Here is a 25,656-nt window from a genome sequence, read left to right on the forward strand (position 1 = left end):
CTCTGACAGTACTGGGAGGGAGAAGAGGCAACTAAGAGCAATGAAGACTACAATCTCTCATTACTCTGGTATTTGGACTAAGATGATGCCTGTTGAGAGCAGTGAAGGTCAGGCATGTCCCTGTAATTGTGGTAAGGCTGCAAGTGTATAAAAGGAGACCAACCCAACAGCATAAGAGCGACAGGAGAAGTAGCAGGAAGGCAAGCACAGGCAGCGGGGGACTTTCTTGGGAAGTACGCCGACACGCTGAGGTCTGCAGAGAGAGGCAGTCTATGTAAGGATGGTGTAGGAGCTGGGGCTCCGTGAAGCAGACCAAAGATAGTGAAGTGAGCAGGGAGGGAGGTTTTCCCTTTTCCTTTTTCCCTTTTCCTTGAGGTCAAGGTGCTCATTACCCTGTGTCAGAAGGATGCCAAAGGAGTACCTGAGGGGCAGGAGTTAGACCCCTGACATCATAAGCAGAAGGCTGTATGATCCACTCTGCTGGGAAAGCTGTGAATGCAACCGGTGAGTGTCTCTCAAGTAAGAAACCCTGTGCATTAGCATTTATTTGACTTGAGGCTGTAGCCTTGAGGTACTTTTATGTTTGGCATTGTGTTACTAGAAACTTAGGGAAGGGAACCCCGAATATTGCTCAAAACTGTATTTTCCCGAACTTAAGGTAACCTTTAGACTTTTGGTTGGAACTGTTTTATACTTGGGGGAAGGTAGCTGAAAGGAAGCTTCAAGCTGCAAGAACCTCAGACCTTTATGTTGGACAGTGTTTTTGTTGGTTGCTGACAACCATACACATTGTAAAGATTAGTTGTGTGGGCAACCATAGGTTTTGGACACAGACAGATTCTTAAATTGAACTCTTAATCTTTCCTTACTTTTATCTAAGTAGGGAAATCCCTCCTTAGTATGGGGCAAATTAGATGTTTTTTCCATCCTTACAAGTAAGTTAATAAAAGTGTTTGTTTTAAATTCTGAATCTGTTGTCTGTGTCTTGCTTCATGATTCCTTCACAGCAGTCACAAGAGAATTGGGATGAGCACATTCGTAGTGCATTGTTTGGACTAGTATCCAGATTAGAGTCTTTCAGCAAGTTAGTTTGCCTTGAGATTATTGACGATGTGGTTGAAGAAAACCTGCTTGAGGATTTTGGAGTGGTAGTGAAGGAGCGGGAAATGTCTGTAGAATGCGGGTTGTTTACATCAGCATTTGTTTTCTGTAGGAGATGTGTCACTTTGACTGTTTTGTAACAGGCTGCAAAGATACCAGTTGAGATAGGTTGAATAAAGTGGAGAGGTCAGCCTAGGTGACATGTACATGTTTTTATTATTTTTTATGTGGAGCCAAGGAGTCAAGTGGAGCACAGGGTAGGTTGCCAGAGTGAAGGATAGGAAGAGGATCAGTCTGGAAGGAGAGGTAGGGGTGTGAGGTAGAGTATGAGCAAGATGGGGAGCATGAAGGAGAGATGTCAGTGGACAAGGTGTCCCGAATTTTGGTAAATTTAGTGGATGGCAAAGGAGATGGTAAATCAATACTATTTTAAGAAGAAGAAAAAAGGAATGCAAAATGTAAATAGCTGTAATGGCCTCTGCAATAACCAAAATGGCTGTCCGGAAAGCTGCATTTATAGATATCATCAACGCACAAAGCTTGTGTTCACCAAGAGTAGCAGCAGGTGCTGCCTGTCGGACGTTGCATAATGAAGCATGCTATATAACGCTGATTTGCCCACGAGGGAAACGCATGTCAGTTTGGGGCTGATTCACAGAAGCATTGTATAATGGCGCAATCTCACAGTAAAACGTTCTGTGAATCACGGCCTCTGTCTCTTCATCTTATCAGAAATTCTGGGGGAGACGTTAGTCTCCTTCAAAATTACTAAGCAACAGTTTTGCAGTTTACGAGCGTATGCATATGTTGCCATTCAATTAATGCATTTAATGTCTAAAACAACATTACGTTAATGCTTTCAATACGAGATTTTGGCCATTGATACCGTTATGCAGGAAGAAAATAACGGTAGCAAATATATCTTTTTTTGTAATGACAATCTGCTATGAAGTTACCGAATTCAAATACAGTGTTGTTTGCCCTTTGTGTTGTTTGGTAATTTACAGATTTTGATTCTTTGCAAACGATTTGCAGCCCCGTTTTCTTCGTCTGCTGAATGTGGAAGCGAATGCTTGCCCTCATTTAGAAATTGCTGAATGGCTTGGGTGTCAGTGGCTTTGCTTTTCTCTTTCAAAATGCACGAGCTCAGCAACTGGAATTTAGATTGTTGAAAACACTGCTGTTCAGAGGGCCTGGCCACTGCCTTGAAATCACTATGGTAACCGTTTTGGTGATAGTACAAGCAAAACAAGAAAGCTTGCCCACTGCCTTTCAATCACCATGGTAACAATTTGGCCATTAATGTACAAATGCAGGAAAGGAGACGCCAAGTTGTGTTACCTTCAATCTGCAGGCGATGCATACCTCCCTCTTTGCCTCTACTTCTTGTCTTGCTTGATTTGAAAAGACATGCAACATCTCATGGCCTTTTTTAACTCTCCTGTGGGCAATGAAAAGGACATAGGACAGCATTGTATTTCAAATATTCACTCCACTCTCATGTTCTATGTTGTTAAAATTGTGCTGATTCTCTTTTTTTTACTTTATGTAGTTTCACTAGGAAGTGGTTACAAATATTTAGTTACCACACCCTGCCCAGAATCCCTTATTAGGGACTTGTCAGGTCCTGCAGCACTGGTAAGTGGTCACTTTTCCCAGGGATTGAACTTAAGTCAGGCTTCAGGCTTTCCCAAGCCACTTGTACTAGGCTATGGCCCCTGGCGAATGGCAGTAGTCGTGTCCTCGGCCACCTGATTTACATTTAATACAGGATGGTATACAGGATGGTGCCAGGGAGTGGAAAGACCAGTGATGCACCATAAACTAATCACCATGGTCCACTTTCCTGTTTGCTCCACACATAGTATGACAGTATATGCCAAGGAGAGATAGAAAGATAGATGGTATGCAAAATAAACACTCCTTACACAGCTAGAAAAATATGTACATATACATCTTTAACACGTTTCACAACTGAGTAATCAATGCAATTCGAAATGTTCTGCAAGCCTCTTCCAGCTTGCATTCCTTCCCTATAAATCATCTCAACCTGTTCCTCTACTTTCCTCTACAATGTGTTTACTCACTCCCTAGTCAGACCCAAACAACCAGCATAGGCACAATTGCCTTTCTCTTTAAGGAAACAGAGTTGCATCATTCATAAGTTACCAGTGAGTGGAGGAATACCTTTTTCTTGTCGGCCCTGCTACCAAAGGAAACATATGAGAGCCTGAGTCCCACTAGGTTTGACCATCCAAGACCTGCAGATACACTATTACACTTAACATGCCAACAGAATGAAAGCAAAGTTATGCATGTTGTATTCATGAGGGACATAAACACTGTTTTCCCACTTCTACCACCATTGTGAAGATTACAAATTAACCATATCACTGCAAAGACAATTTTACATTGACACCAAACAGATTCCAAATCTTAAAAATGTTTTTCTGACTTTTCATTTGCAAACAGGGATTACAGAGAAACCCAGACAAAGCAGGCGAGGTCAACAAGACTCCCAAATTGACGGTAAGGAACCATAAACATGTCCAGGACAGTTATGAAATCCAAAATGGTGGTAGGCCACAATATAAGTTCAGCCAAATCCCTTTCAGTCCAAATGACCACAGGCACGCGGCCCATCATAGACCAGCCCAGACCAAACTACACAGGGTGGGGAGCCACATCCCTAAGCACAACCTAGAGGAAGAGGGTAGGCTGTAAAAGTCAGCAAGGGGTTTGAAGGAGATTTGCCTGCTAAATGTCTATAGAGGGGGACCCGGGAAGAGAGTCTGGGATGTTAGAGGGTGAATAATTGAGAGGGTATGTAGGAAAGTTGATTCCAAATTGAGGGAGAATTCTTGAAGATGGCTAAGAGAAAATGTTTATTGACTAGGTCGGAAGGAGAGTTGAGACCTTCTGGAGTGAGAATTGTTTAGCAGGGTTGAAGTAGTAATTATACCATCTGGATGAAGGGTTATTGATGAGGATGTAGGGAAGATTATTATGTTAGTTGAAAGGACACACTAATTAACTGGAGAGGAAGCTCTGGAGGGGTCTGAAGTAGAGGAATGAGAAGGTTAGAAGGAGAAGTGCTATCAACTGGAGAGTATCATTGAGGAGTTAAAAGGGAGAACATATCCTTGATGAGCCATTGAGGAGGATTGGGAACGATAAGGTCAGCATCGTCTGTGTAGGTTGATGGAGAAGCTAGATGAGGAAGCATTACAGATGTGAGGAGGTATAGAGGACAGGGGGTTCCAGTGGACGCGGTGGCCCAGGGAAGACTTTGGAGGTGAGAGGAGGTACAAGGTGGTGCAATCTCACTGAGGAACAGGGAGGCTACAATAGTGGCAGCAAGATGGGGAATGTCCTGGGGACCAGCAATCTAGAACAAGGAGGTGGTCCTCAAACAGTGCACTTCCCAATCCTACTCCGGAAAACCTGAAAGACCGGACAAGCATTGTAGGAGATCAACTTGGCCTCTGAGGGCCCATACCACAGACTCCTTAGAAATGGGTTCAGGAATCACAAAGGTCACAAACCAGAGGAAAATAACATTCTAGTATACTGAATATTAGTCTGGGGCAAGCATGAGCCCAAACCAAGACCGTTTAATGATGTTTCACACTTTGCTCATGTTTTATTTCAGGTGTTTAATATGTTGGTGTTGTTCCTTGCAGTTACTTGGAGAACCCGTTTCATTGCTGCATCTTTTCTGTCTTATTATCTTATGATTGAATTGACTTCACTATTCAGTTGTTCGGTTGGGAACGCCTGACAGAGCATTGACTCTACTGAAATCAAGCTTACCTTTAGTTTGCTATTCCCTTCCATATCTGTTACAATTATAGTCTTCATACTCCAGTTCTTAAGCCACATTATACTTTGTTAAATGAAGCACATGGGTTATTCCAACAACTTGTCTTGGGTTGTGTTTATATTCAGTGAACTCAATGACACCTGCTTTAGGACAACATTCTTGAATGTCCCCTTCACTCCTCAGACCTTGGATTTTTCCAAGAATGCCCACTTTCAGCTTCACCTCCTTAGAGGCATTCTCCCTTTCCTCACCTTAATCCAGAAGCTCAATATCTCTAGAGCTCTGGTCCTCTCCAGGCTGGACTACTGCAACAATCTCTTCCTCATCCTGCCCCTTTACTCCCTTCGCCCCCTTCAACTAATCCAAAATAGGCCTATATGACCTCAAGCCCAAGGACTTTATCCCTCCAGCTCTAAAATCTCTCCACTGACTCCAGGTGGCTGCGAGGATCAAATTGAAGACCCTCTGCATCATCCACAAGGCTTTCTGGAGCCTGGGATCTGACTATCTCCAACTTTCTCTCCCTAAATACCTCCCTACTAGAGCCCTTTTATCTTCTAGCTCCAACTCTCTGTTGATCAAACACTTCTCCAAGCAGAGAGTGGGGGATATCTCTCTCTCTTCGGCTGGTGACTCCCCATGGAACAGCCTCCCTGCACCTCTGTGACTTGGGCCAGACCTCCTAAAGTTCCAGAAACTCCTCAAAACTCTTTGTTTCTCTACCTCATTCCTCTCTCCCTCCCCTGCTAATTCCTCCACTCCCGCTGAGACTGGTGGCCTGGTCCTTCATGAGTCTTATAGGCTACCAGGCCCTCTGCCCATATGACTGCTGGGCGGATGGGCATCCCCCCTTGGTACACCTACACCCTATGACTTAGCCACTGTCCTCCTACCCAGGCACCCTATGGCACTTCCCCTCTGGGGATACCATTAGCACTTGCCCATTTCCTGACCCCCTATGCCCCTCTCCCTTCATTCTCTCCTGCATCTCTCATCAATGCACTTGAACGTTCCGAATGTCACAGCCTAGTAGGGCTGCTATTGTGTATTTATTGTTATTGTTACTGCTTATTTACTCCCTTGCTCCCTCCACACTTTTGTCTTGTGGTGCTTGGAAACACTATTTGTTGTACAGATGCCTTATAAATACTCAATATATAAATAAATAGTTGGACGCATATTTTGCATTGGAAATTGGACATTGGATTTCTTTCTATAAGTGTGGCTAATGTTCATTCATATCCACTGTACGAATGCGGGAAGAGACCATCAAGTCATTGCATATGGTGTATTTGAAAGATCATTTTCATCCTTTCCATACTTTACTTGATGAAAATTGCAGCTTGATGTTTTGAGTGCTGGGTATCTCAATGACAAACTGGTTATTTCACATTAAAGCATATGCTGCTAGAATGGCTGTTTGCAGGTTTGCTTGGACAGAAGGTATCTTACCTAACATCCTTGAAAATGTTTAAGCATCCTGCCACTGGTGAGCTATCGATAAAGACAATACGCCGGACTGTAGTCCTTTTCCATTCATAGCATTGAGAATTTAACCACCCCACTGCTGGTTTTAAAATTTAGGTTTTACTGTGAGAAGGATGACATTTAATGCGATAGTCCGCTGAAAGTTTGAAGGCTATAATCTGATGCATCGAACAATGAACAAACCAGTCCTTTTGATCTAGCCTATTGGTGTTCAAGTATTCAGGAGTGGGATACCTGAAAACCTGTAGAGATAAGGGGTCCTCTTCCAGATTATGTAGCTACCCAAATTATCAAGATGTGATGAAATTACTTCTGCTCTGATGGTGTACAAGGATGAATAGTGGCTAAGCTGCCTTCTCAGCCCCATACCTGTACAAAAACAGGGATCCCAATTAGAAATGTAAAACAGGCACAGCTAAAATATACACTTCCTTTGCATTTTGTGGTAACGTGGTCTGAGAGAAGGCTGTACTCTGTGAAGGAGTGTGAGTGACTGTGTTCCAATAGCAACCCAAACAACAAAGTATGGAAGTCCAAATTAAGAGAAAAGTTCAATCAAGGTTCTTTAAAATATAAACTTTAATTAAGCACAGCAATTAAAAAATATCTATAAAACACTATAAAAACCCATGCCTGTAGAGAGAACATCAAATATGCAAAATCTAAAAAGAAGCAGTACTCTGGGTAATGAAATGGGTGAAAAAGCAATATGCAACCACAATGAATTTACAATTATATGTGTTCCAGTGAAAAACTGCAAAAGTCACCTAACCTGTCTCTAGGGCCCAAAGATGGACCACGGGGCATTTATGAGCCAATAGTACCTTAAAGCTGTTCCCATCAAAGTGGGCTTCAAGCTTTACTTTGGTGTGGGTCTAACCATGTTCAGATGCAGTGAGTTGTACTGAGTCAAGTGTTGAGCTTGCGCGTAGTCTGCTTGAAGTGAGAGCTAGATGAGGCTTGAGTGCAGCGTTTGGATGACTCACCAGGGCCGGATCAGGAGTTTATTATGTTTGGGATTTTGGTAAGCACTTGTTCAGGTTGGAATATGACGTGATGTTCCAGGGTTAAAGTCGAAGTCTGTTGGTTTGATCGATGCAGTGACCTTAGTGATTCATTGCAGGGGTTGAAGAGGCAGTGGTACTAGTTTGCTCAAACCGATCAGGTCTCAGACTCCATTTGGCATAATGCAGCCGCAAGCAGGAACAACAGGTGCAGTGCTGCAGTGGTTCGAGGTTAGATGGAGTGCCAAAGCAGCACTGTGAGTCCCTCTATTTCAAATGATGTGAACACAGTTTGAATATGTTTGAAACTGTTTGATGAGGTGGAACAAGGAGCTTTAGCTGTTCTATTGCTCCAGATGCTGTGAGACCCACTGCAGTTGCTCTAGGATGGGGTGTGCTCTTTCAGGTTCTGCTCTCCCAGCAGAGGGAGGTTTGGCGCAGAGTGGCAGGTCATGGTCCTTAGCAAGAGTCACCCCTAATGTGTCCTGGGATCACTCCCACGTATGGAGCAGAGCTTGTCTCTGCCTTGTACTCCACCTTCTTCAACTCAGTGGCTGAGGTCTTTGGAACAATCAACTCCCATAAAAGAGGTCTAAATTAACTCTTACTTAAGGTTGAATTTCAAAAGTGAAGTTGGCAATCCTGTTCTTTAGAGGCAAAAATCCTCAAGTGATTGGACAAAAGCAAACCTTCTCAAATGTGTACAATCCCTTTTCCTGTGAGAAGCTGGCTTTGCCTGCTTATGTCACAAGCCAAGTGTTTTCGCTAAATGAAGTTGAGGAGACTGAAAGTAAAGAGAGATTCAGAGAGAAAGAAGATGGTGGACCCCTTGCCCCTTGTGCTCAGTGACTCTCTCTGCACTAGCCCAAACCCCTTCTCAGATCAGTAGAATGATAGGCCCTTTGTTATGCAACACCCTTGTGTGAGGCTAGTCCCTTTGTAGGGTGTACCCTTTGATTCTTGTTGCCCAGGACAATTCCTGGTGAGGGCCTGTCTCTCTGGAGAGAGGTTTTATCAGACCTCACTGAGGATCAAAAGAAGGCAGCCTCCCCCCAGCTATGGTCCTGTTTCATGCATGCGGCAGGGAGAGCAGAGACAGCCGGTCAGGGGAAGATACAGGTTGGCTCAGAGTGTTTACTCATGTGCGATACAGATTCAGGTGTGGCTTTAATAGTTGTGAGAATACTAGCCGCCATGCTCTAATCTTAGGTATGGCTTATAGTTCAAGTTTACAATTACCATGTCATAATTACTCTCATAGTTAGGTGTTTTAGGAACAGAGGGGCATATCTTAAATGCAACCACTATGCTGAAGTGAAGACAGCTCTCAAGAGGGCAACTTTGATCTCAGAACCTGCTCTGTGCCATTGGATAGCAGGCACTGCAGTTCAAGACACTGATGCAGCAGGGCACATGTGTACAGTATGTTTTTGCCATGGGGTCTGCCGATAGGGGTGGTCTGGTTAAGAGGCCATCTTTTCTGAGTGCAAATTATCCAGATCATTTATTATTTATGAAAAATTAAAACAAAACAGTTTTAATACTGCATGGCAGGATGGCACAACTTCACACAAGCTAGTTGTACATTTAACAAAAAGGTAAATATAACTGTTGCATGGAGATGATACCATCTGTGAAAATGCATTCCTAAACCATTTTATACTCTGAAATTATTAAAAGGGATGGCTGAATGTGTAGACTTATGAATCACTGAATCATACAGTGTGCCATACCTATGTGTGCTTGTATGAAGCACCTGTCTTAGTAATAATCATCCTGTCTACTATCAAAGAGATGGAATTATCACAGAATGTGATTCCTAATCAACAAATACATCCATGTTCTTAACTCAGTCAAAGGTGCAAGGCATACTAAAAAGGCCTAAGCAGAGAGGTAGACGCATCATTCTACTGATCTTTTCTCATGTCCACATTACACATGTAGAAAACGTGCATGCATGGCACATGTCCCCTGCCTACAGTTAGGTAGATGTAATAATGTGAAGATGCACTTCCAACAATGAATAAGCCCATATGCTTTACTCAATCAATGGTGCAGTGTGCAGTTAGGACCACTCTTGCTGAGCTATAGTCCACTGTAAGGGTGCAGAAGTACGGTGTTCCTCTACTTTTTTAAATTACCTTTTATAGCTCCTATACTTTTATTTTAAAAATGAACCGTTCCGGAATGGTTTCATTTTAAAATAAAAGTGTAGGAAGAAGTTGGAAATTGCACTTTCAAGGCACTGCACTGAACATTCCCTTAAACGGCTGGTGCAAGTTTTTGGGGGGGGTGTATTGTGTGTGGAAGGAGCGTGGATATGGGGTTTGTGGGGAGTGGGTGCAGGCCAGCAGGGAACATAGTTCCTCTACTTCTTTTCGTACACTTCGACCCCTGGTCTTGACACAGTTGTGATAGATTTATTGGCTTAGATTTTTTATTTACAACAATAAAGCAAAACAAAAAGCCTATCTCGCCCTACTTTCTATGAGAGAGTATCCTACCACAACAATAAAACTAAGGACGAGTCAAGATGTCCATTACGTAAATGTCCACCATCCTGTTTCTAAACCTATTTCTGCCCCTTACACTTACAAACTAAAGGAACACTGGATACCACTCCACAGACCCATGCGCTCAGCCCACTCGCATTTACTCACCATACCCAGATTCAAACTGCAGAAAGCAGGGGATATCAGCTTCCCAGTGGTAGCTGCCAAACCGGAATGCTCTTCCATCTTCATTAAGATCTGAATCTTCCTTCGGGTCCTTCCATAAAAGCTTGAAAACTTGGCTTTTCACATAAGAGCGGCTAAAGTAATTCTCTCTCACAATTGCACCTGAAATATCCACACTCTCCAGCACCATTTACTGTATCCATTACATTGCACAGAACTGTTAAACTATTTGTTTCTACACATGTGTGTATGTACTTCTTTGCTGTAATTTCAAAAACCAACACCCAGGTGAGGTGCATCAGGTTTAGGTGTGCTTTACAAATGTCAAAATAAATAAACTAACACATACCACCACTGATTAAATCCTAACAGAGGATGTCTACCCACTTGAAAAAAGACCACTATTATCTTAGGTGAGTCACTTTGAATATTAATTCTGACTGCAAGCACTGCCTTGATCTATCCATATGAATCTTACACCTTTCCTATTTGAAGTTGAGCTTGCAAGGTGGAGATTGAGTTTCAAAATTAAGAATGGACTTTACAATTGGAGACACTCACCTTTCAGTCACTTCACTTTGATGTAAAGATATGTGAGCATTTTGTCTTAGTTACCCATGAATGGATTCATTTAATATTTGATTGATAACACTCATTAGCACCTGTACCTCTTTCCAGAGACAAGGTTGCTACAACACACTGTGAAGTGGACTTGTTTATAAAACTATTTTGTTAAAAACTGTTTGGAAGAAGGCACATGGCATGAACTAGCCAGGTGATTAATATTTGTACTTCAGATGAGAAGAGATATATTTTGAAGTTGATTTATTTCAATAAGAATTTTGAAAGCGAAACATTGGTTATGCTGCTTTCATTTAATTCCTGGATATGTATTGAAATCTTTAAGACTTATGAACTTGTTGTTTTTTCTCCTGAAGAAGGGATCCTCCAGAAATGTGCAGAGCTATTTATATGATTTGATTTCTGTAGTTTACTCAATAACATATATTATACATTGCATGTTGATGTATTGAATGTCTATCTCTTGATTGATAATAATAACACAAGACTGAATCCTCAGACTACTAGATTCAGTTTTGACTGTACCTATCAACAGTAATGGAGGTGAGCAGTGGATGTGAGTATCTGTACCTATCGACAGTAATGGAGATGAGCAGTGGATGTGAGTATCCGATATTTTAGGACACTTTACTTTCCTTTCATGCTTCTGGAATCTACCAACGCAGATACCTGGACTCTGTTAACAGTCAACAGTTCAGTTCATGTGTCTTAAAAGGGGTAGTCTGACAGAAAGAATTACTGATAGTGTCAGTGTCTGGGACCAACTTCTCTTGAACAAACCACCACCTGCAATCAATACACAGTTCTCCCCTCTCGGCGGGAACTTCTGTTGAACAAAACACCATTAGAAAAACAATGCACTCTTCCTGATTCTTCTGGAGGGAACTTCTTCATTAGTTTTTGAATAAAAGTTGAAATGTATCCGTTTTTTAACAGGCCTGGTTCCCTTACCTACCAGACCTGACTGTATGTTTTCCCATTGGTGTCCCAGTAAGGTTCACTAACCGCCCTGACTTGGTTTCATTGTGCTTAATTTCAAAAGATATTTGCTCTTCCTCTGGTTTCCCTATGTTATCCTTTTAGGCTTCCAGCCTTTCTGGCTTCCAGTCTGCTTGTTCTCTGTGTCTCTCCCTTGAGGTAGGTGTTCAAACCTGTGATACTTTGTTGAAGCTCTTTGCTTGTTTCCATTTGGGTCTGAGTATTTAGACACTATCTAAGCTATTAAAAAAATAATAAATATCAACAGTTTTTTTAAATAGTTAACTCACACATCAGAAAAATATGCTAATGTTTTAAAGACATAATTGAAGCATGTATACATATGAAATAAAGGATCAACGATTTTGCAATAATTAATAGAATTTTCTATACAGTTTTCAAAAAGACAAAGTTGTGGTTTATTAAAAAAAAATCAAAATCACAGAAAATACATTTGAAAATTATAAGAATCACTGTAAACCGTATAGCAATTACATATATATTTTAATATATTGTGTACACTTGTTTATAAGTAATTAATTGTAAAAGGTAAACATAAGTGTACAAAAGTAACATCTAAAATGATAAGACAATCAATATAATATATACAAACAATAAGATGTTTCTAAGAGTATTTCTGAAATGTTAGAACGATTTTTAAAAACGTTTAAAATAACACACACATGCAATTCAAGTACAAATATGTTTGTATCATCAAAGTGTGAAAATAAAAATGTTAAAAATTAAAATTAAACATAAAAATAAAAAAGCAAACCTTTCTTCAACTACAGAAAAGCATTATAATGTTTATAATAATGGCAATAATTAGATTATATTTTATAAATTTTAGACACATTAATCGTATTAATATTACTTTTATATATTTAAGATGGCCTAAACTGTGTGCGCAAGTTTATTATTCATATCAGTAGTTTACAGACACACACATGTGTTTGATAACATTTATAATTGCTCATCCTAAAAGCGTTGAGTTTTTCAAATAGTTCGAAATTGCCTGAACATGTTTTGTTTCAGTTTCTTTACACATGATATTTATTCTGTTATGTTGACAAAGCATGCACCTGAACTTCATGCAATTTTTTAATAAAGTGTTCATAAATTATATTTTTACATAGTTAAATCATTTCTAAACAAACTTAAAATTCATTATTTCTAAACGTTTAATTGTTTAATTCATTTTTTAAATGTCTTAATGTTTCTAAAATTAGAAACAAAAGTCCATCTTTCAGTTGAGGGTGAAAGAATATGAATATTTTGCACATTTTTGAACTAAAGAAACATACAATCTTGACAGTTTCACCAGCATAATTTAAATTTCGCACTCCCTGATCCATGATACACACAATCCAAAATATTCATAATTTTGGCATTGCATGGTTTGAATTTCCATTGATTATTTAATGCTATTATTTTTTAAATGTATATAGCACAATCTAGGTGTGATTGATATTAGTATGAACAATACATGTACAAATACTGTCAAATATGTTACCAAAAGGGTCATATTTCAAAAATGGATAAATGCAAACTACAAAATAACATTTCCTAAAAATGTATAAAACAAAAGCAATTGAGAACAAAACAAGGAACACAATCAGAATCAGGTGAAGCCCATATAAAATTGTTTAAAAAGATTAAGCATGTATACTCTGGAATTGGACACATTTGCTGTGGAATAGGCAGGCTCCCTCAGAACTACAAACTAATTTGTGAGGCAGCAGATTCTGATAAATGCACAAAATGTATCTTGGAGCTAATGCAGGGAAATAAAAAGTGGGTAATATGTGCCTGGGTAGCAGAATGCACAACAGATTGTAAAACCAAGAAGAAGCTGGCAGGGCCATGAAAAGGCCATGACTAGTGCCTAAGCGAAAAATAACTAAAAGATTGTTGGCCGTGCAAAGGTTGAGGGAGTCAAAATAGTCTTAATTTTCTTGAGAAGGGGCAACTGAAAAAAAACATTCAAATATTTAACAGATAATTCATGGAGAGATACATGCCCAACACAGACATTGCAGAGAATCATTCTTGGATAAAAGTGAAAAGGGGAAGCTGAAGAAGAGATCAATCACATAAAACCATTTAGCAGTTTGGATTTCAAAGACCTGTAGACATTCAAAGACATTCAATCCTTGATATCATAGAGGCAGTCCCACAGATGGAGAATGTGAGCATGGGAGTCCATCCTCAGAAATACCTGTTTTTTTTAAAAAAAATTCATGCTACATTCTTTTGCAAAGCCAGAGCTGTAAACCAGATATGACTGTTGTTCACTGTAGTGGAGACAGTATTTACCCCTGTGCATGGACAACAATTCATACTTAACCAAGACTACCTGTACAGACTGTGAATGATTTTGCAGGTAGGAGGCAAACCTGACCAAGGCAAATTAGACCCAAGTTCTCTGCTGGAATATATTCATCAATTCGCTTTCTTGTTTAGTTATTATTGTTGCTCTTAAAGTACACATTGCATATACATATCAAATGTTACCTTGAAACATCCAGTCAATTGTTGCTCGATCATTGAATCTGAACCAACTTGTATGCTACTACTTTAGCTGCATGTTGTACAGTTCTCAGTTCAGTACCATCTGTCACGGTTGCCACTGAGTTGCATTTTGATCACTTCCTCTTTGCCAATGCGTTTGTGTGTTGGCACTAGATCATTAGCCCTCACCTGAGAAGATGCATCCTTCAGAACTGTTCTCTGATTTACAAGCAGAGATTGTCCTTGCTTAAAAGATGCATCTGACAATTCAAACGGTTGAGTCTGCCTCTCGATTCTTGTAATATTTATCTTTTTGTTTTCTTCTGATTAATTTCCCATATTGTCTTGGGCAGCATACCTGTAATGAGATCAGTGTTTTTTCCAGCAATACTAAAACCTGTTATTGTTGTTCTATATACTAACTAAGCTCTTGTATAAGTCATAATAGTTATGCATTATGCACCTGACACACAATCTGGTATTCAGTACACCTGTTTGCTCTTTAATACCTTTTGAATCTTCATAATGTGTTGTTGCTCTAGGTGTACTTTCATTCCTATTTTGAATTCTACTCACTAATTTTCCTCACTTATGTCATGATGAAGAAGTGTTATGCATCTAACATTCCCAAAAACAATACATTTAGCTTCAAATAGAAGGTCTTTGGCTGTGTCATTAAAACTATACTGGTTCTGACACATCTTGTAATAGATTATGGAGATGGGCCTAAGACCTTGTATTTCCTCTAGTTTTACTTTATGGGAAGTATCTTGGTTCCTATCTTTTATAGGGGAAGGGTGACACAAAAATTCCTTTGGATCTTTTCTGGTTTCTTCATTTAGATGTAGGATTATCAAATGTCTATTGGCTTCAGCATGGTTTTGAGATGTTTGTACAGCCATTCTTAAAGTAGGTCAGTTTAACTGAAGGACTGCCCTTTGTAATTACGAGGTAATGAGTTTACAAACTGCTCTATGTTTAGGGCTTCCAGTACCTCAGGTAATGATTTTTCTCTGATCCATAAGGTCAAAGGTATTTTGTACTTGGGCTACTAATTCTACATGGGTTTCACCTGGGTTTAACTTGATTTTCCGTAGCTTCTGTTTATATTAATTATCTGTTTGGCCCCTCTTTGTTTTAATCCTTGTTTTAATTTATCAAAATAGCTGTACCCAAGGGATTTAATAACTGATATGAATAGTGTAGCTCACCTTTCAACAGAGGAGCTGGAGAACACATTTAAAAGTAATCTTCCCAAGGATCCAGGCGATGGGTGAGAGACGCAGGAGGGTGCGCCCTAACCCGGCAAATTTAATTGTGTTGAGTGGAGACGGCAGTCTGAAGGGGTGAGTGAGGGGGCAGCACTGTGCTCCTTCTCCCCTTCTAGGGCTGTGAGCCAACTCCCGTACAGTGATAAATCATTCATAGCCAGACACAGCGGTGCGCCCCCCACCCCCGAGAGAGGAGATGGCTGGTGTAGTAAGAGGACAAAATGCCCTGACTCCAAAATACACAACCACAGACTGGTGAACAGCAGGCAACAGCGCAGCAGGCCACCCAGAGAAGGGGACTAGCTCAGTGGATACACATACCGAGGGACAGTACAGAAGGAGTGGAAATAGAGAAGAAGGAGAAACAACACCAGGGTTAGAGTTTCAGTACAGAAAAGCAAGGCATGAAAAGAAGATACACAGACATCAGGAAGATTGGAGGTGGCCCTCTCTCGCAGCAGCAAACAGTACGGAGGACATAGTCCCCACATATTCAGGCGTAAGTAGCATAAGATGGCATAATGGTGAATGGACATCAAAAAATTGACCACTACGCGGCCCCCAAGTAAAAAACAGCAATGGGCCACGAGGGACAGAGTGATGCTTCAGGAACAGGGGCTGACAAAAAGGCGAGGTAGTCACTCTTGGGGGACTGCTAATCGCCATCCAGGAGTCCAGAACCTCCTTGGAAGGGAAGATACAGGAGGTAAGCACGGACACATCTCTCCTGCGAGCTAACTTATGCAAGGTCAGCGAAAGGGTGACAGAGGTCGAACAATGCTTAAGTGTGGTGAAGCAAGATTTGACCATGCTTAAAAACAAAGTGCACAGCCTGATTGGAGCAACACAGGGGGTTGGAGGTAAGGGGAGAAGACTCTGAAGGCTGCTTCCTCCACAATAATATACAGGGAGATGTGGCTGGAGCAGGAAGACAGTCCAGCCAACCCCAGAACTAGGACCCACCCGATGCATCGATTAATGGATACAGTTGGGAGGCTTATCCCGGTTGGAGCAGGTTTGTAACGCTCACCTGAATCCCTCGGAGGCGCAGGTCCGGGCTGGGAGATTTCAGTGTCTTCTAGGGTCACGCGCAGGCCTCTGATAACACCCTGGATGGGCCCTCTCCTCACCGTAATTTTGACCCGGAGGGTGAGGTGTCTGCAAGTAGGAGAACAAAGGGTTAATGTACGTCTGGTTGGCCAATCTGACTTTCCCCTTTCTGGACTCCCCACGTTTCCCGTAGGCTGAATGTGCTCACCTTAGATAGGTGAAAGCGGAGCTCTCCATCCTGCGTCTGTGCAGGGGCGCTAATGCCAGTTGCTTCACTGGTTCATAACCCAGCCTCTTGATTGCAGAGGATGAAGTCGGGGAGCAAGGCCGTCGTTAACCGCACAAACGGTAAATGCTTGAATATGGTGTCTTATTTATATGTCCCCTTAAATGTCTCTTGCCTTTGCAGGTCCGGTATGCAGATACGGTAAGCGAGAAGAATGCCGGAGCTCGTGGAGGCACGTAAGTAAAAGAATGTTATTCGAAGTTAAATGCACTTCTTAATGTCTCTTTTCCCTTTTTCAGGTAGCCGTAGCAGCCGGCGTTGGAGATGGACGCCGAGGTACATGCCGGAGTATGGGCAAGCAGATTACAACTAGAAGACACGTGAGTAGTGATGGCGTACTGTGTCCCTAATGATGTCCTTCTTGTTTGTGCAGGTGCGGTTGAACAGCGCTTGGCGGAGATCGAGGCGTAAGTAGCACAGGTAAGCAAATTATCACGGAGGTTCACTAACCAATGTCCTTTGTTTCCGCAGGGTTGTCGGAGTATGAAGAGTGCGGCACGCGGCCTCGGGATGCACCGATGGACGAGGTAAGTGCAGCGCTGGTTTTGCCTTGTCCTAACCTGGTGTCCTTGTTCTCTTTCAGACGCTGCTGAAGACTGGTTTTCCGGGAGGTAAGATAAAGAATTCTTGTTCACAGATGCTGAAGCTGAAGATTCTCTGGAGCTGACATGGTGAGCGTCCTGCTGCTAGTGCAGAATAACGCGAAGCACGTTGCACTGATCGGGTGTGGTTTAAATAAGCCACTGGAGTGCTTAGGTGTCTCCTTCCACAGCATTGCCCAGGCAAGAAAGAAGTTCCAGCTCTCAGAACAATTCCAGTATCCAGTCCCAGGGAGTGGTGCTGGCCACACCCAGAAGGTAAAGTAGTTCCAGCCAGGAATGGATGAGGATCTCATCCTACAGGAATGTGAGCAGCATGGTCTGCAGCAGGTAGATCCACCCAAGCACCATTCCTCTCAATATGAGCCCGGTGCTTCCTGTGCCGGGACTGGGTTCCCTTATGAGCCTGGCGCCACTGGCGCCAGGACAAGGTCCAAAAGGCCCCTGTGGGGACCGGCTGGTGCCTGGAACGGAAGTTGTGACCCTGCTTCCAAGGATGTTGGGCTGGATCTGACTCCTTAGAGGCAGCGGTCATGACAAGGTTGAAGGGAATGAGGGGGGCGGGTGGAGGGAGGGGGAGGGAGTCCAGGAGATCTGGGGTCTGGGGGGAGGGAGGACAGGTTAGGGCTGAGGAGTTGGGGACAGTTGTTTGCTGGGGAACAGGGAAAAATAATAAAGGGGAAAAGAGCCAGAAAAGACAGCTTCAGGACCATACTGGACCCAACGAGAACTGATATAAACATGGGCAAGTGTGGGAGCCACCTCAAAATAGGCACGTGGAATGTGCGGGGGCTGGGGAAAAGAGGGAAGAGGATCAGAGTGGGGCAATACCTGAAACAGCAAGGGCTACAGTGGGCACTACTGCAAGTGACCCACTTACAGGGGAAAGACTTGAAGGGGCTGGAGACAAAAGGGGGGGCAAGGTGTTCGAACATATGTGCTGATTTGGGTGGCCATGGTGGTCCCCATACAGGTGGAACGTACGATGGGAGACACGGACAATAGCCGCCCTGGTGGGTCAGGGGGAGGGACAAGACATCTGTGTGGTGAATTCCTACGTTCCTAATGTGGACGATAAGACCTATTTCACCTCAGTAATGGAATTGGCAGGTGGCCAACGTACAGGGTTATGTATAGGGGGGGTTAATTGTGTTCTAGACAGAGAATTGGACCAGACAGGGAGAGGGGAGTTGACAAAACCACTGGCAAGGGAGACACTGTGACTAGTGGTGCAAAGGATGGACTTAGTGGAGCTCTGGAGGGAAACACATGGATTAGAGAGGGTACTCCTTCCACTCAGGGGTGCACAGGTCTTTTTACAGATTGGACTATCTATTTGTGGGAAGAGAGAGCTTCCACCGATTCCATGACCCACAGTATTTAGATAGAGCTCTATCTGATCACTCTCCACTGGTCACCAGGTAGAAGGGGGCATGCAATCACTCCGATATGAAGCTATTGCAAATTAGACAAAGACTGCTAGGAGATGTGGCCAATACAAAGACATTGAGGAAGGCAATTACTTCCTTTTTTGAACTCAGAAGGGGTCAGTGAGTGATGTGGAAGTGCAGTGGGAGGCATTCAAGGTGACACTGAGGGGAGTATGTATGTCCCAGGCCACAGGGGTTAGGTAAACACTGGACGACAGTATAACATGATTAGAAGGTGAAAAATGACAGCTAGAACTCGATTTGGAGGGGGGCAGCAAGCAGGGGAAACAATGGCAGAAAGGATGAGCTCACACAGAAAGGTGCTAGACTCATGCATGGCTGATGAAGCGAGAACGTCCAGGGGGGATGATTACCAGATATGGGACCCGGCGGCAGGCCTGGTATCATCACAGAAGGAGATAAACGGGGTCTTCCAGAAGTATTACAAGCAACTGTACTCAACAAAAGGGACTTATTCATACCAAGAGGCCTCAGAATTACTGGACCTGGTACAAACACCCAAATGCTATGGAGAAGACAGGGAAATCCTGGATCTGTCCATAGAGGAGGGGGAAATATTGGGGGCGATAAAGACAATGCAGGCTAACCAGGTGCTGGGTAGCTATGGCTTCCCAGTGGAAATTTACAGGACGCCTTGGTCCCCCAGTTGAAGCAAGTTTATGATCATGCACTCCAAAAGGGGTGACTGCCGGAGTCAATGAGGGAGGCAGTGATTACGGTATTGCTAAAGGAAGCGGGAGACCCGCAGTGGTGTGCCTCCTGCAGACCCATTTCTTTATTGAACTTGGACGCAAAGATTTTGAGGAAGGTACTGGCGACTAGACTAGCAAGAGTGGCTCCTGGCTTAATACATCCAGACCAATGCGGATTTGTGGGGGGACGGGATATGGACATGTATTTACGTAGATTGTATCACATGATGGACCTAGTTAAGAATTCACAGAAGGAAATTGCTCTGGTAGCAATAGACGCGGTCAAAGACTTCAATTCACTGGAATGGCCATGGCTGTTCAAGGTATTGAAGACTTGCGGGATAGGCGAGGGAATACAGAGGTGGCTGTGACTGCTATACAATACCCCCATGGCTAGGGTAAAAACAGGGGGATGGGTTTCGCAGGGATGGTGTCTAGAGTGAGGAACGCATCAGAGGTGGCCAGTTTCCCCCATTTTGTTCACCCTAGCGCAGGAACCATTGGCAAGATACTTCAGGACATATAATATAGAAGCGTGTATCCAGGAATGCGGTTGAATGTGGACAACCCATTGGAAAATATCCCAGTGATATTGGAGGTGCTGGGCAATTATCGGGGTTTCAGGTTAACAACGAAAAATCGTTGGTATTCCCATTGGCGGGCCTCAGGGAACGGAGGAGGGAGGACATCTCGATTTGGGGAGCTTCGATGGGATTGGGAATCTTTCATATACCTGGTGATTCTAATTTACCACGACTTGGAGGAAAAGTTTGAGCATAATACAGGAGGGGCGCTTTCATGGAAAGGGGATGCAGTACAATTCTGGAGAAAGCTACCAATATCTCTGATGGGAAGAAATGCACTCTGCAAAATGGTGGTTCTCCTGCATCTTTTGTATTATTTCACAAATATCCCATATGTACTGAAGAACGTATTCTTCAAGATGTTGGACACAATGTTGGGGGAACTGTAGTGGCATATGGGGCGTACCAGGGTGGCCATGCTACCGCTGCATCACAGGCGAGAGGAAGGAGGTCTCAACGTGCCAGACTTCGAACTATATTTTATGGTGTCACAATTACAGGCTCTGGCACGCTGCTGAACTGGGCCGGGTGCGGAGCTGAGAGGACTGCAGAGGGTATCCCACCAAAGAGACAGGAAGTGGACCTACTGTGGGGAACCATAGGGGATAAAGAGGACACAGCGGTATTTAAAGTGGAACGAACAGTATGGGGGAAACTATTATAAATAGTGTGGGCTAAAGATCTATATATTAGGGGATTGGCAGTTGGGTTTGACACCACCATTACGATGGCACTGCAAAATGTGGGTCTTCGGTTGGCTTGTCTGTAAAGGAAAATACGTCTTGCTCTGCTTCTTGAAATGTGTCTACTTCTATTTGGTCAAATGTGTTATTTTGGGGGATGGGTTCCGATATATTTTCCTTCTCAGTAGGGACATGGGGGGTCTCTTAAGGCTAGGTGTTATACATAGAGTAGGTATTGGAAGATCTGTGTTGGCCTTAACTATTAGAGTCAACTTACAATTTGGTTTCCATCCGATAACCGAAAAGTGTCTAATAAAGGGCGACCCTGAAAACAGAGCCTTTGGTGGCTAATGGAAAAAGCAAACTTAGTCAACATTATTTGTGTAATACTAAATATAGCTTCTTGTGAGGTTATTTCAAATGTAAAGTCTTGCTCTTCTAGCTATTGGATGGTGATTCTCATTAAAGATATATGGGATAGAAACACAGAATTCTGATTGGTTCTCCAGTTTGTTTCAGCTGGATCAGCATCCCATGCCTGACACCGTATGAAGAGTTAAGAATTAATCAACATAGCCATGGTTTTGGTTAAAAACCTTTATTGAAAATAAAAGGGTTGGAAAAATCCCCCTCTGACCCTGATCTAAGAGTCATATCCCTACCTAAAACCAAAACTAAGTATCGGCCTGTGAAAGGATGACAAAAATAAAACTGTCCTTGCGTCCAAAAGTTCTACTCTGACCATCACACTACAAATTCATCTAAAAGGTAAAAAGGGAAATGTCTTTAACCTTAGGTGTTTGAAAATGTTTTTATAAAGGAAGAACTAATAGATCTAACACAAACCATCTTCAAGGACAAAGCATCTTTGTCCTAGAGGGTGATTCCCTTCCTCTGTATTTTTCTTCAGCAAATAAAGGTTCTCAAAAGATAAAAGGTCCTGGTTCCAGAGGATGATTCCATTCCCCGGGATTCCTTTTCAACACAAAAAGTGATTTACAGATAAACAATCCTTGTTCTAGAGGACGTTCCCCTTTCGATGTATTTCTTCTGAGGGCGACCCCTGCTGAGGATAAAGATAATTCTCCAACACTCTGCTTGGAGAACCGGCTCACTCAGAGAAGGTTTGAGGTAGGTGAGCGGAGGGCTCGGGAGGGGCAGTATTTAGGTAGGCATTGTTGCAGATAGGTAGGTCCCAGGACCCAGAAAGCCTTATGGACAATGCAGAGGGTCTTGAACTTGATCCTTGCAGCCACAGGGAGCCAGTGGAGGGATTTCAGCACCAGGGAGATGCGGTCCCTGGGCTTGAGGCCAAGGATAAGTCTTGCGGTTCTGTTCTGGATGAGTTGCAGAGGGCGCAAAGCAGAGGCAGGGAGATTGAGAAAGAGGTTGTTGCAGTAGTCCAGCATTGAGAGAACCAGGGCTCTGGAGAGAGTGAGACACTGGGGAAAGGTGAGACAAGGAAGAGTACTTCGGAGGAGGTGCAGCAGGTAGTTGGACTTTTTAGAATTGTTTGAAATGTGAGTGGAGAAGGAGAGTGTGGAGTCGAAGATGACCCCAATGACATTTGCATCGCAGTGGGTGGGGGGCAGGACAAATGGAGGCCAGCCAGAGTGAGAGTGGGAAACAGGGAGCAGGAGCCCCAAATGCAAATAATCTCAGTCTTACTGGCATTGAGGCAGAGGTTGTTTGCAGCACACCATGACTGAATGGCGGACAGGCAGTCAGATATGAGCGAGGAAGAGGAGGGGCTGAGGGTAGCCTGGAGGAGATTTGCATGTCATCTGCATAACACTGGAAGATAGAGATGAAAGTGGCAATCACACATGCCAAGACAGCCATGTAGACATCGAAGAATCAGGGGGATATTTTAGAACCCTGGGGAATGCTGCAGGATGAATGAGTGATAGTAGAGAGAAAGGACCAAGTTCCACCTGGGAAGGGTGGTCGGAGAGGAAGGAGGTTAACCGCAGTAAAGCCTGACCTGTGATTCCCAGGGTGTCAGGGAGAATAGAAGAGCAGGAACTTAAAATGGAGTGAGAATACTTCCAATGGAGTGTTTTGTTTCTTTAATAAATAAAAAGTGGATCATTGTTATCATTTCAAATGTCAGCCCACAAATTAAGGACAGCAATAACATCCCAGTCCTTCACCATTAAGGAAATAATAAAGAAAGAAAATATATGTGCAGAGAACATATACATTAAACCATGATTTTGTATATGGTTATTGTGCATACATTATATAAACCATGGATACAATTCTTATCTGTTGACTGAAAACTCTATGAATAACTGAATATATCATGATGTTTTTACAGGTTAAAAGCAAATGTTTGTAATATTATTTTAACTTTAAGACCATTGTACTTCGCTTGCCCTTTATAAAAGGATAATGCACTTCCAACAACAACTTTGGTGATATGACATGTTTTAGGAAAGATTCCCATTTATGTGAAGTTTTCCCTCCAATTGTGTACCCCCAACTTTTTGCTGCTGTTTAAACACCATAGTCTGACTTTTCCAGTGGAGCACAACTTTTAAACTTCCCTTCCCTGGGCTTTTCACTCACTTTGTTATGGGGAAACTGACATGCTCTTAAAGATAGTCAGTACTGGGAGACTTTATTTCCCTTAGTCCTTTCCAATGTTGCAACTTTTCTGCAACATATTACAAGTGCACAATGTACCTTACAGTACAGTGCGCTTAAGTCTTCCTGTCATTTCCAAAGACCCTAGACACCCTCGAAGGATTTTTTAGGAGATGTGCAGATGTGTTTTAGACAGGGCTGGTGGCAGCTTATCTTTTCATGTATTTTTAACCCTTTCTTGCCATGCAAATTGAATTTACCGTGGTTGTCACAGAAAGATGGCCTGGCTCCAAAATGGCCATGTCACAAGGTTCTTTGTCGTGTCCCTTGGCCATCTTGCTCCTTCACCTTCCCCAGTTCGATCCGACCCAGGTCAGTCCTTATTTGGGCATGCATTTTCCTGCGTAGTGCCAAACCTTTGCAGGCTTCTGCATGCCTTGTGTGTGTGCCCCCAAAATGTGGGCTGGACTGTCTAGTGGCAATCCACATCCTGAGTGCGAGAGAGTCTGGTGTGCTGTGAATGACTGGGACAACTGTGGTCCGTGATTGGTCCACGTCTGGTGTGCTTGTATGTGACCAGATCTCTCATTGGGTCCCCTTCATTTTGACCTGAAGGAGTTGCCGACGAATTGCCACTGGACTCGTAATATTTTACCTATAGTACTCTATTGGAGTGGGGACTCGGAAGTGCTTCCATGAGGAGTCTGACTACCATGGCTACTGTGCCCGGTAGGGTCAGACCTGTCGGGCACAGCGGCCATGGCAGGGAGAATCGGAGTTTGCCGATCTGTAAACAAGGGTACGAGTGAGTTTACCGGCACCCTTGTTTCCGGACCAGCAAACACATAATGAGGCCCAAAGTCAAAACCTTAGCATGTCTTTTATTTATTTATTTCTTTTTGTTTTATTTATTGTGATGGGACAAGGTGTTGCACACACTGATGTAGCCCACGCTGGGATTATTGTTAGTTGAGATCAATTGTCCAAGATATACTCCTTCTCGTTGACAGTATTGTAACTTTGCTTTGTCAACCTTATATCCCTTACATGCCAGAAGTTGAATGAATTGAGAAGTGTAATGGAGTCTCTGTGGCAGTACTGCTCAGTGTTGCTAAAGACAAGGAGATCATCAATGTCCTGAATGATTGTGCTGGGTACTTCAGGGTTACCTATGTCAGCATGTAGTATCCTGTTAAAGATACTTGGGCTTTCACAATACCCGTAGGGCAAACTATTGTGTTCGTATATCATTCCACCATTAGTGAAAGCGGTAAGGTACTATGAATCAGGGTGCAGGGGTATTGAAAATAATGCATTCTTGAGATCCACCACTGAGAAGTGAGTCTCTGCTTTTGGGATGCTGCGTAGAATCGTGGCCGGGTTGGGAACAACTGGAAATTCTTTTTGTACCACATTGTTTAAGGGGCGGTGATCTTGGTTAATTCTCCAATTGCCCCCCATTGTTTTCGTGACAGGGTAGATGGCCCTGTTACATGGGGAAGTTGATGGCACTATAGGCCCTTTATTGTATCTATGATTCCTTCCTCAACTGCTCTGGACAATGGGTAATGTTTAACTCGGGGTAGTACTGCTCCTACTTTTAGTGTGGTGCATACTGGGGTCACTTCCTTAAGGAGCCCTACACCATGTGGGTTGGTGGTCCACAAGTGGGAGGGTACATACCCAAAGTCTTGTTCAATTAAGGAGGGGGCGGGGTGACCACCACCATCAGTGGACAATGTACCCTCCTGTACTGTACCAGCATCTCATAGGGGATACAAATCTCGAGAATTATTTTACCATCCTTGTCATTGTTTTCAAACAGATCAGCATCAGATACTGAATTGAGGGGCATGGTGGGATTAATACAAAGTACTGTTCGCCATTCACACCCATGTGTGTCTATGCCCATTACCATCCTCTTGGCTGAGACTGCCAGCCCCTGAAAGTCCAAGTATAATATTGTACCTGCTGCTAACGCGGGGGATAGCGAAGGTCAAGTCAGTACTCTCCGACACTGTTTCGCAATTTGGGGAACTGCTTGAACTAGCACTGTTGTGCCATATATGAACATATGTGGGTAAATGTGAACTCCACGAACCACTACATTTCTTGTCATTGAATGCATTATTAACATTGCCCTCATTGTGCATATCCATGGTGTGTATCAGATGATGCCCATATCTGTAAAAGAGATCGTCACATTCAACTTGGTGAGCAAATCTCGCCATAACAAGTTGACAGGAAAACTTTCAGAATAAAACACGGGTGCTTGCACCACCCTCC

At 43.0% G+C, this 25,656-nt stretch overlaps 1 protein-coding gene across 6 annotated transcripts in view; it reads left to right on the forward strand.

Moving 5' to 3' along the window:
* The window catches only part of TENM2 (teneurin transmembrane protein 2), a 3,863,575-nt gene that overhangs the window by 1,794,134 nt on the left and 2,043,785 nt on the right, over window positions 1-25,656 (forward strand). For 5 of the 6 annotated variants that reach the window (XM_069654289.1, XM_069654288.1, XM_069654292.1 and 2 more), the window contains one exon: window positions 3,574-3,630. The exons of the other annotated variant lie outside the window; for it this stretch is intronic. In XM_069654289.1, coding sequence (XP_069510390.1) covers window positions 3,574-3,630 — 57 coding nt within the window. The remainder of the gene's footprint in view (window positions 1-3,573; window positions 3,631-25,656) is intronic. 6 annotated transcript variants of the gene reach the window in all.

This window comes from Ambystoma mexicanum, chromosome 3q (assembly GCF_040938575.1).
Source record: "Ambystoma mexicanum isolate Mex_15411 chromosome 3q, UKY_AmexF1_1, whole genome shotgun sequence".
Lineage (NCBI taxonomy): Eukaryota > Metazoa > Chordata > Amphibia > Caudata > Ambystomatidae > Ambystoma > Ambystoma mexicanum.